The 14,347-nt window shown below is 37.8% G+C and overlaps 1 protein-coding gene across 1 annotated transcript in view; it reads right to left on the bottom strand.

The window, feature by feature from the left end:
• LAMA1 (laminin subunit alpha 1) overlaps positions 1-14,347 on the bottom strand; it is a 193,764-nt gene that overhangs the window by 119,878 nt on the left and 59,539 nt on the right. Inside the window, exons 4-7 of the mRNA XM_036764599.1 lie at positions 4,743-4,985; positions 3,344-3,523; positions 1,748-1,837; positions 256-373 (exon numbers count right to left, since the gene is read on the bottom strand). Of these exons, the coding sequence (XP_036620494.1) occupies positions 256-373; positions 1,748-1,837; positions 3,344-3,523; positions 4,743-4,985 (631 nt within the window). The remainder of the gene's footprint in view (positions 1-255; positions 374-1,747; positions 1,838-3,343; positions 3,524-4,742; positions 4,986-14,347) is intronic.

The following is a 14,347-nucleotide window of genomic DNA, read 5'->3' as shown; positions in this document are numbered from 1 at the left end:
GTTAACCAAAGATTAAAAATATAACTTGATTATCAGATTGTGTCATATTTAAGTTTCAAGGTTGTAAGTGCATCATTTGAGCCTCTGGCCATAAATTTGGTTATTCTGAAGACAACTTTAAGTTCTAGGACTATTTGTGTCATCGGATAGATGGAAGTTCTAAAGCCTCTAGGTAGAAACTAATTAAGTAATCAACAACTTAAAACAGATTTACAAATGAGGTAGGCACCTTCAATTTTCTGTTTACTTATTTACCTTCACATGTGTTACCAGAAGAAATGGTTCCAGGTCTCCAAGGTTGCTGATGAAAACCAGGGCAGCATTCATTACAGCTCTCTCCACACGTGTTATGTTCACACTGACACTGCAGTTTCTAAATAAGTGCAAAATCAATTTGTCATAGAAAAATAAAGAATTGCATGCTGCTCTTTGCTCAGAGTGAGATCAATAATAATAACAATAATATCTATGATTTGTATAGTATTTGAAGTTTTGTCAAGTGCCGAAAATTATTTTCCAAAAATGTGGAATAAATTCACAACCATTCCAATTTCTACTTATGATCTTAAAGTCACTAAGGTATACAAAATTCTTTGACCTAGTGACCCCGCTAGAGAAAACAGTGACGACAGAGAGAAAAGTCATGTCTGGCAAAATATTCATATATGTATATAATATAAATATTGAGAGAGATTCTCTCTATATGTATACTATATATGTATATACTACAGATGATATATATACTATATATACACTATCTACTACTATATATTATATAGCATGTATAGATAGCATATACTATATGTATATACTACATACATACATATACGAGAGAGAGAGAGACAGAGACAGAGAAGTCAAAAAAAGACCTGAAGGAAAAAGTGGATAGCCATTGATTGATGAATGGCTAGATGAAGAGCGGTCAATTAAGCATAGATGAAGCACTGTGCCATAGGAAATGAGGACCAAGGAATTCAGAGAAATGAATTAAGAACTGCATGAACCAATACAGAGAAAAGAAAACAGAACCAGGAAAATAATATACACCATGACTACAGGATTGTAAATGCGAACAACACCACTAGCATGGCATAATGAATAGAGTGGTGAACTTAAGGGTCAAAAAGAAATGTATTTGAATCATTCCTCTGACACTTACTATCTGTATGACCCTGGGCAAAATACTGAATCTCTCAGACTCTGGTTCTTCATTTATGAAATGGGGATAATAATACACCTTACCAACAATGTTGATGTAAAAATCATATGAGACAATACAAATAAAGTACTTTACAAGCCTTACAGACCTACATAAATAGTAATTTTCTCAATATAGAAATAGATGATACAGATAGAATTGTTAATCATTCACACAATGATCAGTTTTGAGTCCAGGGAAACATGATGAAGTACACTTTCCTCCTCTCAAAAGAGAAGTTAAGGCTGTGGGGATAAAATGTTTCATATGCCGCAGACAAGGTCAGTAGAGTGGTCAGTTTTCTGAACTGCTTTTCTATGTTATGAAGAAGTGTTCATCCTGAAGGGAGGGGAATGGCATATTGGGAAATGACTGGCTGAAACATCAAAAGAGCAATAAAACTTAAAAAAATAAATTGAGACAACTGAATACACTTCTCGTTTTTAAGTTAAATGGGGTCACGTTTTTTTTTAAAAGGAATGGTTCTTTATAGATAAAAAGTGAGTATTTCTCTATTGTTTCATTCAAATGTTAGCTATTCCATCTTACCTTTGCAGTTTCATCCCAGGGGCAGCTGCTAGCATGACCGTAGCATATGCACATTCCTCCAACTGAAATATCTTTTATGGAGTAATAATACTAAGGAAAAATAAAGTTAGAAAACATATCACCATTACTATTTATCATCATTACATATTTTTTCATGCAAGAATGAAGAAAATCTTAAAACTTCTTTCATTAAAATCATCAGATGCTTGACAATTATTTGTGTAGATTAAAAGACAGTTTTTAAATAATGATATTAACTGTTTTATAAATTGTGCCCCTCCCAAAACTGCCATTGATCCTGATTTAAATTAAGTAAAAGTCACCAATCTACATCATTCACTAGATAATAAAATAGTATAACTGAAATTACCCAGTTTGGCGGGATTCTTATTCTGCAAATTATCATGTATAGTGCATCTTCATCTAATTCACCAAATAGTAAATCACATTTGTGTCTGATTAGCAGAGTCAGTGCATGATACTGATAAGACTAAGATAATGAGTTTAAATCTTCTCTTATGAGGAGATCCATCTAAAACTAGTGATTCAGTAGCATGGTCTCATACTCACAAGGTATTTTACTGTATTATAACCTTCACCTAGAGCTGAATGTCCCACAGACACCTTAAACTCAACATGTCAGAAACTGAGCTCATCTTTCCCCCAAATCCTCTCCTTTTCCTAACTTCCTTATTTCTGTCATGAATATCGCTGTCCTCCCAGACACCCAGACTTTAAACTTAGATGTCATTCTCTCTCAACTCCCATATCAAACCAGGTGTCAAGAACTGTCATTTTTTACCTTGTTAACATCTCTACTATAAGCCCCCTTCTCTCCTCCAACACTGTCACCTCTCTGGCACAGGCCCTCATCACCTCAAGCCTGGACTAATGCAAGAGCCTGCTGGTGGGTCTGTCTGCCTCAAGTCTCTTCCCACTCAGTTCATCCTCCACTCAGCTGCCAAAGAAATCTTCCTAAATACAGGTTTGATCATACCGTCTCCTTATTCAATAAATTCTGGTAGCTCCCTACTGTATCCAGGATCAAATATAAAATTCTCTACTTTTTAAGGCTCTCTATAACCTGTTCATACTCCCTTTCCAGTCTTTTTACGCCTCACTCCCCTCCCTGTAATTCGAGATACTGTGACATTGGCCTTTCTCACACACACACACACACACACACACACACACGCCACTCCATTTCCTAAGTATTTTCACTGGCTGTCCCCCATGCCTGGAACTCTTTCCCTCCTCATCTTTGCCTCCCAGTTTCCCTAGCTTCTTAGCTAAAGTTCTACCCACTGCAAGAAGCATTTTTCAGCCCTCCTGGATTTTAGGGTCTTCTCTTTGGGCTTGATCGTACCTAGTTATTTGCACGTTGTGAGCTACTTGAGGGCAGGGCCTATCTTTTTGACTTTCTTTGTATTCTCAGCACTTAGCACAGTACCTGGGCACACAGGAGGTACACAATAAATGCTAGTGCTGACTGACCTTCACTGAAATAAATTGGAAATAGGAAAATCAAGTAAAAAAGTGAATTTATACTAAAAAAAAAAAGCATTTCCTAGAAAGAAAAGGATCTTCTGTACTTACTCTTCTTGTGACTATGGGGTCAAGATCTTTAGGATCACGATGGCTGAGAGTCATAAGGTCGGCATTAAGGGTTCTAATCCTCTGCAAGCGGAGACGAATATATCGTGCTGAAGTAAATTCCAACAACTTGGGTGAGAGATCGTCAGCGCTGGGTCTGCCGTTGATCAATGATGTGTGGATCTGAAGACAGAGATGTACCATACCTTATATAATGTATTTACCTAATAACCCTAAGTACCCTTTCACAAAGACCAAGACATATTAAGATGACTTCTAGGAAGAGCTACTTCCCTACTTTGTGCATACAAAAATCCATTGTATCATTAGTTTCTTAATATCAACATCATATCTTCTCAAATTCATTGATGTGTAAGTAACCAACTAATCCACGACGAGGGTGACTAGACAAAATTTGCTTTTTGTCCCAGTTACCAAAGACCACCCCAGTTTATACCTCTAAAGAGGAATAGAAAGAATAGAAATAGGAACTGGCATTGGGAGAGGGAACAATCAAGCACAGGGAAGGAAAGCAAATGTGTCTTTAATACATTGAAGTTATGCATTCCAGCTTAGCAAAGCATTCCTAATGACTCCCGGGCGCCTCCACCCCACACCTCTTCTCAACAGATCTCTGTCTTCTCCTCCATGAGGGGAATAGAAACCACAGGGTTTTTGCTGATTTTTATCATGTTACTGCTCTTCTAAAATAAATTAGTAAATGCCATGAATAGATGGGGAGGCGGGAGAAAAATTGCCTTTAAGCCTATATGACGCTGTGCTCTTTTAATTAGGCTCATTCTTGAAACAGTGCCAGGGCTTGTTGCAGAATTCCAGCTGTGATGTGCGCTTCAGATAGTTTTCTGTAGTTTAACTCACCAGGCCAGGTGCTTCTAAAGAATAAATTGTTTTTAATTAAAACCTGACTTTAGTGAAGAGAATGCACTCTGGGTCCTTCTAGGGCCAAAATGTTACAAACTTCACAACCTATCTTATATCTCTGAACATGCAATCACATAGAGATAACTTCATGAGTGAGTGTGTGTGTGTGTGTGTGTGTGTGTGTGTGAGTGTGTGTGTGTGTTTGTAATTGGGATTTATCTTTCTTCCAAGTATTTTATCTCTTTCTTATATGTTTCAGTAAGTCACCCTGTGGAAGTAATTTGTGAGTATCAGTCCTAAGGGAAAAGCACTGTATCAATGAAACCATGGCACGATGATAACCAAGCTACCACTCTAAAGAGTAATGTCAAAAAGTCCGAAATTGATTTTTTTCTTTTTAAAATTAATAACCCAGGAAATGTAATAATTGGATCCATTTTGAGCATTTAAAAATGTTAGCTTTTAGGATGGCTGTTTCTAAGATTTTATTTATGGATCTCTGAGAAAATATGTAACGTACCTCTCCATGTTCAAGTGGGACCAATCTGGAATAATAGGAGGTACAGATGACTTCATCATCTCGCTTATAAGTAGGAGGCCCTAATCTTGGAGTGATATTATATCGAGTCAGACATTCTGTGTCACTAATGGCATAATACTGCCAGGGTGTGAACTCTGTGCCATCCAGGGAGCGTTCCAAAATCCAATTTCCAGGCCGAGGAGCATTAGCAGCTTTGATGATAATATACGCCACTTGAAAAACCTAAAAGAGAGAGATTGGACAAATGAGAATCAGAAATTAGTAGAGGTGGTTCAAAAATGAATGATCTTCATGAAAGAAAATGGTTACATACTCACATAAAAGTTCTATCATTCCTTGAACCAAAACTTTGGTGAAAATTGGTCCAAAATTTGATTTTTAAATGTTTTTTAGCAGCATTAATTTTATTAGAGAATTCTAAAACTCCCCCAATGACATTCTCATGAATAATAGGAGGGCTTCCTTTTATTTGTTTTATTTTCCTTTATTTCTGTTTTTTATGGTAGTATTAAGTAACAACTGATATTAAACTTAATGTTCAGATTGTGATGAGGGGACAAAATCACTCCTAAATGTGAGGCTGACCAAAGAATTAAGAGTAGAGATGCTTTCAGAGCTGTATCAAAATAAGGATAAGGAAGTAAAGAGCAAAGTAAACAAACAAAAATGAGCTATGTGTGCCCATACATAAAAGACTTGTAAGACAAAGATTTGTGTTTATCGTTCAGAAATAAAAGTATTTAATCCCGGACAGAAGAATGAATAATTTCAGGATAGCATATGGTGATATAATAATCATAGTTACTGTTGACTAAGTTTCTGGTTGATGATAATAAATTTTTCAGCCTTATATATGGATTTCTCTTGGAGCTAAAGCAACATAGATCACATTTTAAACCAATGTTTTCATCTAAATCCAATTAATGTGTTTGAGTTTTCAAAGTTCAAAAATATCAGAGAGTGTTAAATTATAAAAGGACAAAGATGCAGCTTAATGATCCTGAGAAAATGCACAAGAAATACAACATAAATTTAACTGTAGCAGGAGGTGGATGGGTAGGGATCATTCATTCAGTATAAAGTTACATGCAAAGCAACATGCTGAGAAGGTAATAGGAGAAGCTGAACTCATAGTCCCTTGTCATCTAGAAGCTTATAATTTAGTTGGAAAGAAATCTATACAGTGTGTGTGTGTAAACATATACATACATATATACAGATATAACAATGATAATAACGACAATAATAGCTAGCATTTATAGAATGCTTTAAGGTTTGCAACAACCCCGGGAGGCAAGTGCTGTTGTCATCCTCACTTTATGAACGAGGAAACTAGGGCAGGGAGAAGACTGAACTCATAACTTCTCAGACTTCGGGCTTAATGATTTTTCCAATGCGTCACCTAGCTCCCAAATAATAATAATAATAATAATAAATAAATAAAATAAAAAATAAATAAAAGAATAATAATAATGATGACGATGATGATATTAGCTAGCATTTATATATCACCTACTATGCATATACACACATATTATATATGTTATGTTTACATATGTAAAACTTTGAATATTTAAATGCTAGTTTTTAGGCTGTTTCTAATATTTGAGTTTACAGATACCTGAAGAAATATCTACTGTGCCTCTCCATATTTAAGTAAGATTATTTTAGAATAATGAGGTACATAATATTTCACTATTTCTTTTACAAATAGCATAAATACAAGTATGTATGCATATTTATAACATGCACATGATATGTGTCATGTGTATATGTGATATCTGGGGAGCAAAGTGGCACTGTGGACAGAGTACCAGGCCTGGAGTCGGGAAGACTCATCTTCCTGAATTCAAATCTGATCTCAGACACTTACGAGCTATGTGACCCTGGACAAGTCACTTAACTCTATTTGCCTCACTCTCTTCATTTATGAAATGAGCTGGAGAAGGAAATGGCAAACCACTCCAGTATCTTTGCCAAGAAAACCCCAAATGGGGTCATGAAGAATCGGACACAACTGAACTACATATAACATATCACATATATGTCGTGTATATATAAAAAGTATGCTGTCACCAAGTATAGGATTTCAGAAGTCCTCATACTACTTCCACTGAAGTCCCACTCTGGCATGTCTCAAAGGCTTTAAACCAGCAGCATATAAGCCCTGGCAGTTCCTATTAAGATAGGCTTCAAGTACAGGTCTGGGAATGGACTGTATATGTGCTGTCAAAGGACCAGCAGCCTAGGTGCAGAGAAGCTCACTGCCAGATTGGCCAAAGGGTGTTGATTTATTTTTACACACACGCTGTTAAAGATCCTCTACAAAGACATAGAGAGGCTGGTGTCTGCAACACTGGAGAGCACATCCAGCCCAATGACATTGTAGATCCTTGAAGCATTAAAATATTGAAAGTGTTCAGATGATGGGAGATTATCATGTCCTAGAAATGCTTGACCAGGTCTCTCAGGGTAAGTGGGACTTGAATATGAATGATATATACATGCTTAAAGGGAAAAGAAAGGGCTGATCCAGGCTAGGTTGGGAATATGTATGAACAGCATGAGAGAAAAGGCTTTGGAGTCAAGAATAGATGTGGTAGTTTCCTACTAAGGACTGATGGCTGATGATACTGGATGGGAAGGGTGTGTCAGATTTCAAGGGTCCCAAATGCCAGGCTGAGTTATTCAAGCACCAGAGCCTCCACACCTCTTCCTGTTGCCATTAAGTTGTGTTTCAGTTGTCCAATCCTTCATGACCCTATTTGGAATTCTCTTGGCAGAGATATTAAAGTGGTTTGCCATTTCCTTCTATAACTCGTTTTACAGATGAGGAAACTCAGGGAAAAAAATTAAGTAACTTGCCCAGAGTCATACAGCTAGCAAGTGTCTTGAGGGTGGATTTGAACTCAGGTGTTTCTAACTCCAGGCCTGGGGCTCTATCCACTGTGCCACATAGATGCCCTAAGATTACTTTCCACCTAAACTTATCTTCTAAGTACGTAGTTGTTAACATGTAGTTTCTTCTATTAGAATGTGAGCTGCTTGAGCACAGGGGCTATTTTTGCATTCCTTTGTAACCCCAGCACTTAACACAGTATTTGGCATACAGCAATCATTTAACAAATGTTTTTTCCCTGACTGAGGAAGAGGGTCTAGATTAGATCAAGTACATGCCAGGGAAATTCATTCTAGAGATGACTTTTGAAAGTACTACAGGATTTCTTCATAGGATATCTCAAAAATAGGAAAATAAGAAAAGGATGGAAAAAAAAACCTACGGATGATATTAAAGCCCCCAAAAGCAATTAAGAGAATAGATAATTTTATCTTAAAATCTGACAAGGATCTACATATGTGTTGGGGTATCATCACTGAAAATATGAGAGGAGAGCTGGGAGGTTGCCACAAACATCTCTGTCACAAACAATGTTACTTCCCTCATCTGTTTCTCCTCCTACATTCTAGGAAAGGTCCAAGGGATTTGTTTATTCATTCTTTCATGTAACTTTGGCTTGAACCTTCACAATCATGTAGAAATTCCCTCAATTGATACAAATCTTCGTTTGCCAATGACTTAAGAGAAAATTTTCTGGGACACTGTGAGGTTAAGTGCCTTACCTTGAATCACAGAGGCAATACATTTAAGAGGAAAAACATGTACCCAGGTCTTCCTACCTCCAATTCTGGTCCTCTATATACTATTCCACATGGTCTCTTAGGGATGTCACAGAAGAAATATGAAGAATATAATAGAGGAAATGTATGATCAGAAAAGGAAATGGAACAGTTATTTCACAACACATCCAAATACTCCACTGGTACCCACAAAAATGCACCAAGTCCTAAAGGAAGGCCTTCAGCAAACTGTGTCTATCAGAAGAACATGTAAAAGAATCATACGGGATAAGAAAGGATCGATGGGCTATAATTTGCCCAGACTGAGTCAATACCTCCATTAATGAGATCGCAGATTCTTTGAAGTATGAGAGCAACAAAGCAGTATTTTATAGAATGAATTATAGTAGGGCATGACTAGAAGTAGAAAGTTATTGAAATTATCCAGATGTGGGGGTGATGAAAAGCTGACTCAGGATGCAGAAAAGGACAGAAAGGATGAATATTTTGAAGAGTGAATGGATACTGCAGCAAAAGTGAGAAGATTCAAAGATAGCTCAGCTTTTGAGATTGAGTGATGAAGAAAGAGTAGTGTCTTCAACAGAGATAAAGATAAGGAGGGGGAAAATCTTGGGGGAAGATGGTACTGAATTCAGTTTGGGACACACCAAGTTTGAATCTGACACTATGATGGGACCTCCAAGTGGACAACTCTTGTGTATAGAATACAGAACTGTATGCAGAGGGGATAGGACTAAGAAGGAAGGTATTGTAATGGAAGGAGTACAAAAATGCATGGGTTTAAATCCTGCCTTTAATACTTAATTAGCTATGTGATTATGGACAAGTCGCTGAATTCTTATTTCTTTCGTATAAAATGTGGAAAATAATACTTACAGTATTCATCCCATTGGGCTGTTGTAGAGCTCAAAAGAGAGGACGTCTACAAAGTGCTTTCATAAATCCTTAAGTGCTACAAACACATAGGTGCATGTTTACTTCTGCAAGTCTATTGAATGAGATAGCTAGGTGGGGCAATAGATAGAGCCTGGAGGCAGGAAGACTTGAATTCAAAGCCTGTTTCAGGTACTTATGAGGCATGTGACCCTGGGTAAGTCATTTAACCTCTTTCTCAGTCTATAGATTCCCATCTATAAAGTGGGGATAAAAATACCACCTACCTCCCAAGGTTGTTACGAAGCAGTTTGCAAACTTCAAAGCTCTACGTAGAGACTGGTTATTATTATCATCATCATCATCATCATCATTATTATATATATCACATATAGTATATATTATATGTAATAATATGTATAGTTACATGTTAGATATATAATTATATTATCATCGCTGATATTACAGAAGAATAAAAGATCCACATTGTAGAGGGGATTCTTTCCCAGTTAAAAGTTGAGTCAGAGAGCCATTGAGGTCCCTGCAAACTGTGAGATTCAATGATTTGGAGTATGAAGACCAGGTGAAGTGGGAGAGACTGAGTGAAATAATATTTTGTTGTTGTTGAGCCATTTCAGTGCAACTCTTTGTGACCTCATTTGGGGTTTTCTTGGCAAAGGTACCAGAATGGTTTGCCGTTTCTTTTTCCAGCTCATTTTACGGATGAGGAAACTGAAGAAACAGGGTTAAGTGACTTTCCCAGGGTCACAGAGCTGGTGTCTGAGGCAAGATTTGAACTCATGAAAATGTCTTTTGGACTCTAGGCCCAGAGCTCTGTGCACTCTGGCACCACCTAGTGTGACAGGTGAAAATACTCACCACTATACTAAGGAGGACCCACAATAAGTATCCCGACTGAAAGCAGGGAGAAAATTCAGTGGTTTGTAGGTGAGGGAGAAATCCTGTTAATTTTGATGAATTGTTTCACTCTTGAAAGCAGCCCCCTAGTTTCTAACACACGATGTCACTGCTAGAAGTAAATCTGATCTTTAAGTCAAGCCAACTAGTCAACCAGCATTTATTAAACACCAACTAGGTTCCTGACCCTGTGCCTTAGCCCCTGTGCTGAGGATACAAAGAAAGGCAAAAATCAGCCCCTGCCCTCAAGGAGCTCATGGTCTCATGGGGGAGACAGCATACAAACAACTACATACAGATAAAATAAACTGAAGATAATCTCAGAGGGGAGGGACTAATATCAAGGGGAATCAGGAATGGTTTCTTGCAGAAGGTGAGACTTGAAGGAAGCCAGGAGGGATGGGGAGTCACTGGGGGACAGGTGGTCTTGGAGTCAGGAGATGGATGGAGTGTTGTATTCCAGGAAGAGCAAGGAGGTCAGTGACCCTTAATTTCCTGAGTACATGGAGGTGAGTAAGGTGTAAGAAGCCTAGAAGGAGGGGCCAGGTTTTGTCTTCAAAACTCTTGATCACTGGAGTTTATTGAATAGTTTGGGGCAGGGGTGTGATATGGTCACTCTTGCACTTTAGGAAGGTCAGTTTGACACTTGAGTGAGTGGAGGAGAGATTGAAGATTAACTTTCTATGATGAAGACACCTAGGAAACTGTCAAGCCCCAGGTCAATGTACCTCCAGGTACTATGTCCAGGAAACAAAACAGATCGCCAGATGTTCTGAAAACTCAAAGAAGGTTGCACATGACTTGGTTATATTACAATGCTCCCAAATTGTCCTTAGGATTGGATGATTGATGGACCTCTGAGCTGAGGACGAGTTAAATACAATTCTGCTGTAAATGATTCTCTGGTTGGAACTCCCTAAAAAAATAACGACAACAAAAACAAAACTACTTGTGCCACCCTTTACAAAGGGAGTATTTCAGGGGAAGCTTCTGTTCACATGACCTGCCTGGGAGAGACCCTAGCCTTTGCTTCCAGCCTGCTTCATCACTCTCTTGACTTCTCTGATTCTGATCCAGCTCACTGATCTCATATTTTCTCCCATCATTTCATCCCAGCCTTGACTCTCATCTGCAACCTTTCCTCCAAGGTGGCTGGTTCCGGTCTTTGTACATGCCCTGAAACTTATTCTCCATTTCACGGAATTAAGCAGTGGCCCAGATATGATCTAATTAATCAGCCAAAATTCCCATATCATTCCTAAACTTCCACTGCCCAAAACTCCATGCCATCTCTGACCTTTACCACAACAGCAAAGTCCCTAAAACCAACCGTAGTCAAGGCTGACTGGAATCAACACCACTCAGGTAGGAACCAGCTTCCTAATCCTTTGGTCTATAATGCTTTGCTTTTTCTTTGAAAGCCCAGAAGAAAATTTGCTGATTAAAAGGACTTATAATCTAAAATATTGAATTCATGACATGGCTGGGTCAGTACCTGGAATCACAAATGCCCTCACCTTTATTCTCCCTAAATTCAACATGACTGTATATCCTTCTTATGGAAATTAAAAACCCATAACGTTTTTGTAATATATATTTGTTCTGCAACATGCAGCTTTGTGATTCTTTGGATCATTAAATTTTATGTTGCATATCAAGTTCTTACCATTTCTGCTCATTTCTCAGAAATGGTTGGTATTTTTCTTTCTGATCTGGCACAAAACCCAACTGAGCTTCCCAAGCAAGACATTAGTGAATGGTTAAGTAATTTAAGAGATATGGAACCCTGGGATCATAGGACCATAGATCCAGGGGACTTCAGCGGCTATCAAGTCCAATCTTCTCCTTTTACAGACAAGGAAACTGAGGCCCAGAGAAGTTGAGTGACTTCTGTTATGTCATATAGGTAGTTATGTCAGAGGTAGGATTTGAACCCAGATCCTCTGACTCTAGAGTCAGTCATTTTTCCACTCTCTCAAGTCTTATAACAACCTTCCCTTCCCCAACAAGTGCTTAAGCCATTTTTACTTAGATTTCTATGCTGATGTCCAAACTAATACTGAGGAAAGGACCTTTCATGCCCAACTTATCCAGATGTTTGTCCACTTTATCTTCCCGACTATACTCACTTGCTGTTCCACCATCTTTGGCCCAGTATAAAAACACACAAAAGGAAAATTTATATAAAGCAGATGTCAAAGAGGAGGTCATAGTGTGTACATGTTAGGTATTGATGAAAGAAGGGTAGAGAGGGAAAAATTATTTGCAAAATTATTGAGTTGAGGTTTATAGCTATGATTTCTTTTACTTTTTAGCTTTACATTTTGGACTAAAGTCCTTTTCAGTGAAGGGAAAAAGAAAGAGATAACTGTTACAAAAACCTCCTTACTGATGTACTGTCTGCTCCCAAAGTTTAGCAACAAAATCAACAAGTATTTAATCAATGGCTGCCCATTTGTAGAACAGCATGCCAAGTGCTGGGAAATATCCATATGAAATTCAGTCATGGTTCCTTGCCCCCAGAGAGTTTATGGTTATTCAGGGTGATAAATTGAATCACCAGAAAGTATATTATCCAGTAATTCTTCAAAAGGAATAAATAAGAACACATTAAAAATGTACCCAACAAAGGGCTGACTTCTGAGGGGAAAATACTAATTGTTGATAAGGAGAAATCAGAGAAGTCTTCATGGAGAAGATGATATTTAAGTTGGACAGGAGAAGATGGCATCTAAGTTGGGCAGCAAATGATGGAGCGATATTTCAGGCATAGTAAACAAAAAGATCAAGGGTCCAGAGTCAGGACAAGGCAGGGTGTGTTGAGAGGTCAGAGAGTTGTCCAGTTTGGCTGGAGCTTAGAGTACATGGCATGGAATAATGGCCACAAGGCTGACATTGAAGACATCCATTGAACACAAACACCCAAAGAAGACTCCTTTCACCTTCACGTCTGGATGATACCAGAGGCAGTTCAGTAGCATTTATCAGAGTTAATCATTGGGCAAGTTCTGTGCTCACGTATCAGGGAGGAAAAAAAAGTTAATGGCAAGTGTAAAGTGCCTCGTACCTCAGCCTATGGCAAGCACCCTAGTTAACTTACTGTTGTAGCTTCTTTATTGAAACAATTTCTCCATTCTGTTTTTATGCAAAGAGTGTTCCCTAATTAAAAAACTGAAGCAAAGAGAAAAGTTGTGGGGAAACACTTTAGGCAAAGAATTTCAGTGTCCTTATCTAAGATGACTCTACTTCTAGCTCTGAAGCTGGATAACATTCTCATGGCTCTTCACAAACCTGAGAAGGATAAACACTCTTACGCAGACAAAAAATCTGTCCACTGAGAAAGCTGGACTGGTTATGAGAGACAGAAGGTCCACAAAGATCAATTTGGCGTAGACTTTACTAAATAAATTTAATCTACATGGTATGAAATGTATTTTGTAGAGACCAAAGTATGAAAAACATCTTATTTCTCTTCTTAATTTTATTCAATTTACACTTTCCTGTTATGTGCAGCATCTTCTTCTCAGAACTCCTATTTTCCAAAAAAAAATTAAAATAATTCTATTCGTGCATAGGAAGAGATGAATAAATCCATAATTACTCTCATCTTTTGAAGATTTTTCTGAAACAGCCTTTTGAACCCAAGTAGCACAAAATGAGAAAGCCAAATCCAGTCCACTTAACTTTAAATAAAAAAACCAGGAATAACAACAGCACCTACATCCCAGGATTGTTGCAAAGAAAAAAATGAGATATTTGTAAAATTCTAGCTATAATTATTCTTGTTGTTATTTTTTTGTTGTTGTTCATCCTTCATTTTCGAGGAGGACCAATGACACCATAAGGGTGATCCCTTGACTTAATGAGACTTGTGATGTCTTCAGTGTGGGGATGGAAAAAGGAACTCCTTCTACCCCAGCAGGTCAGCACTGCCCTACAACTGATAGTCTTAAAATGTTCCCTTGGGTGCTGAATGGTTAAGTGACTTGAACCCAGGTCTTCTGGATTCTGAGGCTCCTCCTAATCTACTATCCCATTCTGCTTCTCAGATTTTATTTAAAATTTCCTACATCAATTAATGGGTGTTTGTTAATCATCTACTCTATGTTAGGCAATGGGGATACAAATAAAGAGAATGAAACAATCCCTCGTTC

The sequence above is a fragment of the Trichosurus vulpecula genome, chromosome 1, assembly GCF_011100635.1.
Source record: "Trichosurus vulpecula isolate mTriVul1 chromosome 1, mTriVul1.pri, whole genome shotgun sequence".
NCBI classification, from domain to species: Eukaryota; Metazoa; Chordata; class Mammalia; order Diprotodontia; family Phalangeridae; genus Trichosurus; species Trichosurus vulpecula.
This window is presented reverse-complemented; position numbering and strand designations above follow the sequence as displayed.